We start from the raw sequence: 11,714 nt of genomic DNA on the forward strand, positions 1-11,714 counted from the left end.
ACATGTCCAAAAGAAGTAGGAAGAAGCAAAGCTTATTAAATCCTACCCCTCCATCTTGTACTTTTACAATCAGTAACTGTTACATTTGTTCACTTCCTGCTTTCCATAATACAGTTTAAGGGTTTTTTTGTATTTTTTTAAATAATGTACCTCGTACAAGGTGATATGATCATACAATGAAATAATGGGTACCACAGTAAGTGTCAATATAGTGATATATATATATATAGCACATCATGACTGGTTCAAGACTCTTCATCCTTGTATTTAGCAAACATCAACTGCTTGTATTGTTTCTTGAATTGGCTCATCGTTGTGCATTGTTTGATTCCCTTACTCAATCCATCCCATAGTTTGATTCCACATACTGAAATGCTATGGCTAGCATAACGTAGTCCTAGCATAGAAGTGTTTCAAATGTACTTCTTCCCTGAGATCATATTTCTCCTCTCTTGTAGAGAAGTATTGGATGACATTTTTAGCTAATTGGTTATTTTTAGCCTTATGCATTATTTTAACTGTTTGAAGATGAACTATATCAGCAAGTTGAAGTATTTGTGATTTTAGAAATAAGGAGTTAGTATGTTCTCTACAGGCAGCATTATGAATTATCCTTACTGACCTTTTTTGCAGTACATTTAGCGAGTCAATGTATAGAATGTGAATGTATGAATGAATGAGTGAATGTATAGAAAGTACTTCTATAATGCCTCATATTAACTCACGAGCAAGATCTCATAGTGTATAGACTGGTCATATATCTCATCTCGTTTCATATTATCTGCATACTGTAGTTGTACATAACTCTGTGTAAAACTGTTGATTTGTTAATACTTGGGTTGTTTATATTGTTTATTTTTTTATATTGTGTATTTTTGTACTGCTTAACTGACTCTGTACTCTTGCTGCTGTGCAATGCAAATTTCCCCACTGAGGGACGAATAAAGGCATATCTTATCTTATCTTATCTTAATATACGCTCGGCCCGTTGAGTGCTACTTACAAAGGAGACGCAGGCGGCGAGAAGCAGGATCCTGACCAGAAGGTTTTCAAACTGCTCCACCACCAGCTCCCACAGGGACTTCCCTGCAATGCACAAAATACAAACCGTTACCAAGAACACCAGACCAAACTTGAGAATACGGTTAGAGTCGGATCTTCCGGACCAAGAACCAAGAGCTGGCGTCAGAAGATCTGACCAGATTAGCACGTAGCATTGGCTAGCTCCAGAGATGCAATCAGGCGAGAGATATCAGGAATAATCAATATTTACCTTCTTCAGCTGGGAGCTCTGGAGGTGTCACGTCACGAGTGTTGTGAAGGAACAGGTGGAGGCGGAGCCAGAAGAGGAGTTGGGGGGGAGTGAGGGGGGGGGGGGGCAAAATGAGGAAACACAAAAGTTAGTTCATAAGTTGATGGTTTCAGTCTGGAGTTTTTTTGATTTTTCAAAAGCTGCAATTGTTTTTTTTCTGCTACAGTTCGAGTACCGGATCACAACCCCCCCCCCCCCCACGTGAGTCATTTCCAAGTCCTGTTGGTAACCGTCACCACAGCTCCATCACAGATCTCCATGGTCAGGTCCAATTCCAAAACGACCCATGTGTTGATGACGGTAAAAAAAAAAAAGCTGATCCGTGACATCGGCAGTGGGAAAAGCATCGACATGCGGTCGCCGGTGACCCCCAAGCGGCGGCACACTGCCGATGTGCGATGGAAATAAGCAGCGTGTTTCTCTGCCGTGTTTTGACGATCCCTCGCTACACGCGGATGAAACGTGACCATGTGGGGAAAGGAGCTGGAAAGGGAGACGACCGTGACGACAGGCTGCGGCGTCCGTTCCAAAAACAAACTCCCCGGCAGTCGGTTTGTACATGACACAAGCGGAAAGAGAAATAACGTAACGAGAAAGTGGTCTGGTGTCATTCCAAGGCAATCGTATTCTGCAGATTACAACATGCAAGTAAGCTAGTTAGCTTGTTTAGGCTGTAGATATCTGAATAGGTGTTAATATATTATGGTAATATATGGTAGAACGGTAGTACACAGTATTTTCTGGACTTTAAGTCGCTCTGGAGTATAAGTCACACAAGGCCAAAAATGCATGATTAGGTAGAAAAAAACATACATAAGTCGCACTGGATAATAAGTGGCATTCTTTGCGGGTAATTTATTTTAACTACTTGACCAAAATAGACATTACGTCCTCTTGGAAGGCAAGTTCTAACATGAATAAAAGAATAGAGAACAGGCCAAATAGGTGTAAGATATGCTAACACAATGCTTATTCAGCTACACAAAAAATAAACATGAACACAAAAGGTGAAAAAAGTGTTTATGTAACATAAACACTTTCTTCATTTATAAGTCGCTATGGAGTATAAGTCGCAGGAACAGCCAACCTAGGACAAAAAGTGTGACTTATAGTCCGGAAAATACGGTGTATATATATGTATATATATATATATATATATATATATATATATATATATATATATATATATATATATATATATATATATATATATATATATATATATATATATATATATATATATATATATATATATTACATTATTTATATATATTTAACATTTATATTTCACATTTGTCTTTAGTTTTAAAAAATGTTTCTTATTTTTTTATATTCATTTATAAGTTGCTCTGGAGTATAAGTTGCAGGAACAGCCAACCTAGGGAAAAAAAAACTACGGTATATATATATATATTCATATACACACACACACACACACACACACACACACACACACACACACACACATATATATATATATATATATATATATATATATATATATATATATATATATATATATATATATATATATATATATATATATATATATATATATATATATATATATATATATATATATATATATATATATATATATATACATACACATTGTCTTTAGTTTTAACATTTATTTTCTTATTTTTTTATATTAATTTATAAGTCGCTCTGGAACAGCCAACCTATGAAAAAAAGTGTGACTTATAGTCCGGAACTATAAGTCACAAGTCGCACAAGGCAAAAAATACATAATTTGGTAGAAAAAAACATACATAAGTCGCACTGGAGTATTTTTTAAATAAACATGAACAGAAATGGTGTCCAGTGTTTATGGAACATAAACACTTTTTTCATTTATAAGTCGCTCTGGAGTATCTGGAGTAACAGCGAAAAGTGCGACTTATAATCCGGAAAATACGGTATGTTTGTTTCTTCGTCATTGCGCATTTTTTGGCTGGTGCAACTTGTTCTCCGGAGCGACTTATAGTTGGTTGAATGCGTTGGAATGACGTGAATATGCAGACTTGAACCGTAGCCATCGAGGACGAACAAATAAAGTGGAAGGATGATTACTTATCCATTTATCTGTGCTCATGTGAAACCTACTCTAAAATCCAGCCGTCTATGCCGCTTAGCCTCACTCGGGTTGTGGGGTTATGCTGGAGCCTATCCCAGGAGAGGTACGTCCCGGACCGGTTGCTCTAAAGCGACTGAAGCAATCATTGTCGAACCCCAGCTTCATGGACACCCCATCCACAAGACTATTTACGCTGGCGGTGAAAGACGCTGCAGCCCAGACCAGCAGGATGATTGAAGGATAAATCAATTTCATGCTCTGCCTGGGCGTAAGTGTTGTTGAGTCACAGCGGATAGCTTCAAACTTGCTGTCTCAAGGGTTTTTAGAGTTCAGGTTGGACACGGGTGCAGTCGGAGGGGAATTCTGGTTGCACTCCGTCAGCAGCAGCAAAAAAGGAGAAGTGGCTTCTGCCGTTTTTTTCCCATGCTTCACCGCTTTGACATAAGCACAGTTACCACGCTCCCTTGATTGTTTTGATGACAGGCAGACCGGCGGAGAGTCAAGCTCTGAAGACAAAAGACTGAGAGGACGAGAGGGAGGGGCCACGGTGCTCAACGGGTTCCCCTGGCTTCCCTCTGCCAAGGATTCCCTCAGTCGGTCCATGCGAGGCTGGCCCAGGCACATTCCTGAATACGGACTTCCCCTTGCAGACGTGTACCCATCACACCTCCCCGGCTCCTCTCAAACAATGAATAAAAAAAAAAAAGCGTGTTTACACAAAGGGGGTCAGTGCCAAGAAAAAGTGGAAACACTTCCTGGAGACAGCAGGGAGTTTGTTTCTGAGCCCAGTGATGGAAGGATAGCAGGAACCTGAACAATGTTCAACCGGTGTCCAAACATTGGCCAATCAAATCCTTTCGTTTGCATCGAAGAAGATGTCAACATGTGGGACGAGGTCCTGCATTTACCGAAAAAAAAAAAACATCAGCACTGAAGAGCGTGCTCAACAGTTACTCCATGTTCTCCGTGAAGGTCGGAGTAGACCATGTGAGGTGTTTTAGATAGTGTAAAATAAATAGTTGATCAATTTAAGGCTGCAACTAATGATTATTTTCTTGATTAATTAATCTGAAGTTGCTTGTTTTGATTAATTACGTAATTTTTAATGTAATTTTGACTTTATTTTGTCATTTTTGTTATGAGGTTAGAGCAGTGCTTTGCATTTATTTTCAGTCATACCCCCTCTAAGACATTTTGTCAGCCCCCCTTTCTGAAAATTTGAGAATAACCTATAACATTGATTAATTAATCTCCAGTGTAAGACTGAACGTGACACTGAAAAGCAGGTCTTCCATGCTTTCCTAGCCAGCAGTAGGAACACAACGCTGCAAGAGTTGGGTAAATTCTGTGTTTGCTTGATTAAAATGAGCCCCCAAAGCGTTACATCATGTCTGTAAATATCTCGCGGCATCGTGTCCACATTGAGAGAAGGGGAAGATGCGTCACCCGGTGACTTATCATTTCTCCGCAGCACAACCAAACAAGCTGCCTGTCACTCACTCACAGTCAGAAAATACCAAACCACTCTTAAAAGACGCTGATTATAGAAATATAGGAATAACTGTAATATCTTACTTTATTTCTTACAGTCTTGTCTCTGAAATTTGTCAGATACAAATAGGAGTTATACAAATGGTCCCAGACCCAACCATGGTACGTGAATTTCTACCAAGTCGTCCTTATTCATTCTATTTCTACCGCTTATCCTGATGAGGATTGCGGCGGTGCTGGAGCCTATCCCAGCTGTCTTCAAGCGAAAAGGCGGGGTACACCCTGGACTGGTGGCCGGCCAATCACAGGGCGCATATAGACAAACAACCATTCACACTCACATTCATACCTATGGACAATTTGGAGTCGCTAATTAACCTAGCATGTTTTTGGAATGTGGGAGGAAACCGGAGTACCCGGAGAAAACGTGCAAACTCCACACAGAGATTTGCAGAGAGTGGGATTGAACTCGGGTCTCCTAGCTAACCACTCGGCCGGTGGATTTCACTCATGGATTATCGGGATCGGCAGTGTAAAATCCTGATCGGAAGATCCCTAAAGCCAAAGTCTGAGGTTGAACTTCCTCCGTGTTTTTGGAATGGGGGACGAAACCGGAGTCCCCGGAGAAAAGCCAGCATGCACGGGGAGAACATTCAAACTCCACACAGAGATGCCCGAGGGTGGAATTGAACGCGGGTCTCCGAGCTGTGAGCCCTACACGCTAACCACTCGTCCAAGAATCCTATAAGGAAAATATTTTTGCAGTAAGAGCAGATTTACAACCTTCTAAATACAGTTTTTAACATTATTAGAGACCTCTAGACAGCAGCCCTATAGTCATCTAATAGCGATTTTATTCGAGGCGAAGCAGCTTTAAATTCAAGCACACATAACGGTCGTAGGCGCCGAGCAATCACTATCAAATGTCAAAGCAAGACTGAAGGAAACTTCCTTGTTTCCGACTGTCATGTCAGAGTAGAAGATAAAACGCTAACTTGATCCCTTGCAGCCAATTTAGAGCAAAACTGACAGGAGATTCAACTGACTGGCCTGCTTAGGCAGGCATAAAAAATTGGATTGTAACGTTATAAAAAGAATACCTCATTGTTTATCTTACAGCACCATGTACCACTGTACACTGACTACTTTACATATATTTAGTATTACATACTTTCCATAAACAACATCCACATCTCTAAAACCACCGTGGCCCACAAGTCAAAAAGCTTGCCATAACGATGATTGACAGATGCTCAAGTGGGAGGGATGACACTCAGCGCCCGGAAGTGACTCAACAGCCTCTCTTGTATGACTTCTCACAGCCTACATAGACCATAGACCCCCCCACCCGTCCCAATTAGATAACCTTCAGGCAATTAAAGCGGAGGGCAAACAAACGTTGGAGCGAGGAGCGCACTCGAGAGTGTGTTGGCGTGGAGGAGGAGACCGTGGAACATGTCTCCGAGCTCCAACGAGTGAGGCATTTCAGCCCTTTGAGTGTTTTTGCCGCAGCACAGGAACTAGAACAAGAACAAGGACTCGACTTTGGTGACGACATGTTGACATCATCACCTCGTGGACAATACAATATATTTCATTTACCGAAATTAGATGTTGTTTATCTGTGTCCTGTGATTGGTTGGCGACCAGTCAGAACATTTTTTTTATTAGTAGTACCTTTTTCTCCTTTCAATTTTTCCCATTTTTTGCTGTTGTTGTCTAATCCTATTTTTAGAATATGCAGTATAGTACGTCCACTCTTGGAAACAGTCACCCCCTTTTTTGGAAGTTTCTAAGCACAAAACTCCTGCAGTGTGTGTGTGTGTGTTTTGTGTGTGTTTTGTGTGTGTGTGTGATACAGTGACTTACAGGGAGGCGGGGTGTGCTTCCCTGCAGTAAATTTACTTCATTCCTGTCGTGAATGAAGTGTGTGAGGAGCGTATGGAATCCAAATAAAAGGATTTGTTGGGGGGGGGGGCATAATCAGAAGGTGTGAATGGAGGGTCAGCTCAGACAGGGAATAGGAGGGGGGGGGGGTAAATAATACCACAGTCCAGACGTTCACACTAAAAAAAGCTGCCATTCTGATACATTTTTAATTACAGTAAAGGTCGAGTTGACCAATTAAAGGGTTAAAAATAAAATACATCATCACGCTTCCTGCTTGCCAGTCAATCACCGTGTCCAGGTGCCCCCCAGCTTTTTTTTTTAAAATTTCAAATCTACTTTTCTGTAATTTCAGCCATTCTTAAATGAGCAACATCAAAGCAATGCAGAGTAGCATGCGGCCATGGAGCCACTGGAAAGACCAAAGAGCCTGCATCATAGCGGGTTGTCAAAGAGCATGTACATTTCATCAGGAATAAAGGAATCCATCACATCAATCAATTGCTTGTTTGTTGCCCCTCCGCCCCCATAGAGAGCTAATTTTCACGTTTCTTTCACCTCTAAATGCAGCCTACACAGCAAAAACCTAAGGATACATTGTAAAAATATAAACATGAAAATACAATTATGAGTATTTTCCTTGTGGGTCACAGGCAACATATCAGAAAGAAGGCAAAAATGTGCATCAATGTTTTCCAAAGTCCAAGCTGATAAATGTGGAGATCTTGTTTTGGTTCAAACACCAAGATAATAGGTCTGCTTTCATGGATGATGACTAAGGAAATGATAAATATTCACATTTCAGAGCCTGAAATCAAAGGATATTTACATATTAAAATTTTAAAAAATATATTAATCAACGACCAAAATAGCTGTTAATTATTTGGGTCTTTGATTGAATTGTTGCGGCTCTAATAAGAATAAAAGTAAATAGATTGAATAAATAAATAGATATCGAATATTGTCATAGTCTATTGTTGATGACTTGAAGCTGCATCAAGTAGTGTGTTTGTGTGTTGGATTTTTTTTGTCGTATTTTTCACACTTTGAGTCACTACGGCGACAATGGAAGTGTCCACAGATGTTTGACTTGAGAAGATAAGGTTTGATGTATTCCCTCGTGTCCACAACAAGACACAGGGTAACCCTGCCTCAACTACAGTACATGCATGCAAGTTATGACTGCAAAAAGCTAAACACCTTGCAATCCGCTCGGAAGCCTACATTTTCCGAGAAGAGAGGAAGAAGTTGTAGCCTCAGCTGTGCATTACCCTTGCAATAACACGCAGGAAAGAAGTCAACAAGGTATGCAAGGCTTAATATTAGACGACAAACTAGAGTGGACATTGTAATAAAGTCAGCCCTTGGCCCCAAAAAAGGGAAACGGGTATTCCCTTGCAACAACTATTATCTATGCAGTCACACACACACACACACAGGCAGGAAGTTCACAACTAAAAGCGAAGAGAGATGTTATCTGTGGCGAGACGTTGCTTTTTCCATGAAGTCATGGCGAGCCCCTGTGTAGAGCGGCTGTGCTGCAAACAAGAGGCCAACTGTTTGACTTGCACATTATGGTGCTATACAGCACTCCGCAGCTTGGCCACACATGCAAATGACAGGCCAGGAGGGAAGGGGGGGGACCCTGTTCGCTCCCGACATTACCGCCATCATCCAGTAGGGTCATGTCTGCCATGATGGTACGCATCGTTGCACAGAACGCCAGACAAGAGATGCTCACTTACATGGTAGAAATAATCGTTGGGTCATGTCTGACTTTTGGTTTTGTTCGGCCGTCTCAGACTACTTCCTGGTGCTTATCCAAATCCTCACCCATAAAGCATGTAAACTAGACCTGGGGCTAACCATCCATGAAGGCAGACCTATTTATTATCTACAAGAAGATACCCACACCTTGAAAACACTGATTTGTTGTGTTTGGTTTGGTCCGTATCGGGCAGGGGTGGTTTAAAAAGATTGGTGGAGGGGGAGTCTATAGTATATATAGGTAGTGTTCAAAACAGAACCACATACTTGCTCTCGGTGCAACAAATCCAAAACAACACATCCGCAGCATCGCATACTGTAAATACTGTACATTATTTGCATCGACATTATTTATGGATTCAGTCGGAGTGGGCACTTCAGGAACTAATTCAAGACCACGAAAAGCAAAACAGAACCACATACTTGCTCACGGTGCAACAAATCCAAAACATCACATCCGCAGCATCGCATACTGTAAATACTGTACATTATTTGGATCGACATTATTTATGGATTCAGTTAGAGTGGGCACTTCAGGAACTAATTCAAGACCACGAAAAGCAAAACAGTACCACATACTTGCTCACGGTGCAACAAATCCAAAACATCACATCCGCAGCATCGCATACTGTAAATACTGTACATTATTTGCATCAACATTATTTATGGATTCAGTTAGAGTGGGCACTTCAGGAACTAATTCAAGACCACGAAAAGCAAAACAACTGTTTTGGTCACCACCACCCCGGATGTGTCCTATAAGACCAGCAAAAGCCTCAAGATTTGTTGAATAAATGACTTAGCAGCTAAGTTGGCAACACTGATCCCTCCTGCTACATCTTCTTCTTATTCCCTGTCCACCAGGGGCGTGTGAGGTGTGTTGAGGAGCAGAGTTACAATGCCCTCTACTGTATGGATTTGGAACATTAAGCTCCAGTCACATACAGTCCCATTATAATGTGTTTATGAGTGCAATACAAATAAATAAAATCTATGGGAAAACAATATGGCTTTAATTCATCAACACGCCATACTGGTATATACTTCAACCAATACTCCAGTGTATACCCCAATCTCCAACCTGTACTGTGCCTTTTTTCTAGAGCTTTCTTCATGATTCTGATTGAATAAATGACTTAGTGACAAATTAAATAAGTTGGCAACACTGATCCCTCCTGCTACGTCTTCTTCTTATTCCCTGTCCACCAGGGGCGTGTGAGGTGTGTTCGGGAGCAGAGTTACAATGCCCTCTACTGTGTGGATTTGGAACATTAAGCTCCAGTCACATACAGTCCCATTATAATGTGTTTATGAGTGCAATACAAATAAATAAATTTATGGGAAAACAATATGGCTTTAATTCATCAACACGACATACTGGTGTATACTTCAACCAATACTGTACTGTGCCTTTTTCTAGAGCTTTCTTCAGGATTCTGATTGGCTAACATGACCTGACAGTTTGGGGCTTTTCCTGTCACCTTTTGGGGAAGACATCAACCACCAATTTATTGTGCAAATTGTGCAAAAAAAAACAACCTTTTCATCAACCTTTCGCTTCAGTGATGATGTGAAAGCCCCCATCTTGTGACTTAAGTAGCAAAGTATGAGGCTTTTTTTTGGGAAACTAATGTTTAGAGTGAAACAGGTTGATCAGGATGTTAGCTTTCATCACCCATTCATGGAGTTGAACGGTGTACTTCCTGGTGCCAATGTTTACAATGTTTACAATGTTTACAGTGTTTAGGTGTGTGTTTGTTGAACATAACATTCATGAATCAAGCACCCCGAGAGAAAAAAAAATACCTTTTGGGCTAATCTCGTTGGTCGTTTAAGAGGTCAAAGTGTAGGTTAGCTAAATGTTGACGGTCCCTTGTAATGCACCGTGTGTTGTAAACATCGATGCCCATCAATGAACGTCATCCTCCGGACACAATAGCAACAACTGCGCGGTAGTCTGGAAGCTAACGGCTGTAGTTGGGGAGTCGTGTTTGCTAGAAACGGTGGCGGCTACCGGGAGAGATTAAAAAAGGAGGCAAGGAAAAGCCGTCCGGTTCTACTCACCGTTCGGTCCGTATTTGTCCAAATGCACTTTGACTTGTTCTTGAGTCAGTCCGGTGTTCTCGTTCACGCCGAAGAAGTCTAAAACTTCACTCGCCGATTTCGTGTGCGCATTTTCCATCTCGGCGGAGTACGTTTGTCTTCAGACGGCGAGGTGAGAACGCGTGGAGTTGAACATCTGACAGAATTTCCGCAGACGGACGCTGAGGCGGGCTGGAAATGTCTCCGTGCTAGAGATCACCTGTCCCAGCCTGAAGAAGAAGAAGAAGAAGAAATCCTCCGGCCGTGAAGGAGGCACACACGCACACACATATACACACGCGCACATACACACACAGCTCCGCTTCAATTAATCGCCTGCTGTCGACTTCATCTGCATGTGAAGGTGTTTTCACTGTGTGTGTGTGTGTGTGTGTGTGTGTGTGTGTGTGTGTGTGTTGGGGTGCGCGTGTGTGCGCGCGTGTTAGCCGGCGTGCACCGCCTCTTTTTGTGTTGCTGCTCTCCCATTGGCTGCGCCTACCTGGCCGGCAGCACCTCTTCCACGTCGTTCGTAGTAGCATGATTCGGGACTGGTGAGTGACGTCATGCTTGGCTAAATATGGAACCCAAGGCTCCCCCTCAACAGGCTGGGTGTGCATGCGAAGTACGTGATGGTGGACCTGGAGGGTGGATATACTGCGTGGATTCGGGAAAGAGTGAAATGTTCTGACCAGGGGCGTCACTAGGGTCTGAGGACGGGGGGACTTAGCCCCCTGGAGATGCACAGGATATGAATAAATGTAGTAGACATTCAAAAAATTCAACCCCCCCCCCCCCAAAAAAAAAGGAACAAGAACAATTGTTTTAGGCCCAGTGATCAACAGTGATCAATGATATAATAATCATTATTATATTATCAATTAGCCTATTATTATTACTATCATCATTATTATTATTCTGATTATCATTACTACTACTAGTAGTAGGCTCGTATTAGCCTGCTTATTAGCCTGCTTTTGCCCTATTATATAAAATTTGTCAGAGATTTTTTTTGTAAAAAAAATCAACAGTAATCAATTATATAATAATCAATAATATCAATAATATCAATTATATAATAATCATCACTAGTAGTAGTAG

General features: G+C 41.4%; 1 protein-coding gene across 2 annotated transcripts in view; it reads right to left on the reverse strand.

The window, feature by feature from the left end:
- Positions 1-11,000, reverse strand: part of atp2a3 (ATPase sarcoplasmic/endoplasmic reticulum Ca2+ transporting 3) — a 39,594-nt gene extending 28,594 nt beyond the window's left edge. For both annotated transcript variants that reach the window (XM_058086868.1, XM_058086869.1), the window contains exons 1-3: positions 10,599-11,000; positions 1,274-1,291; positions 1,004-1,086 (exon numbers count right to left, since the gene is read on the reverse strand). In XM_058086868.1, coding sequence (XP_057942851.1) covers positions 1,004-1,086; positions 1,274-1,291; positions 10,599-10,716 — 219 coding nt within the window. In that variant the 5' untranslated portion in view covers positions 10,717-11,000. The remainder of the gene's footprint in view (positions 1-1,003; positions 1,087-1,273; positions 1,292-10,598) is intronic.
- Positions 11,001-11,714: the final 714 nt, after the last annotated feature.

The sequence above is a fragment of the Doryrhamphus excisus genome, chromosome 11 (assembly GCF_030265055.1).
Source record: "Doryrhamphus excisus isolate RoL2022-K1 chromosome 11, RoL_Dexc_1.0, whole genome shotgun sequence".
Taxonomy (NCBI): Eukaryota; Metazoa; Chordata; class Actinopteri; order Syngnathiformes; family Syngnathidae; genus Doryrhamphus; species Doryrhamphus excisus.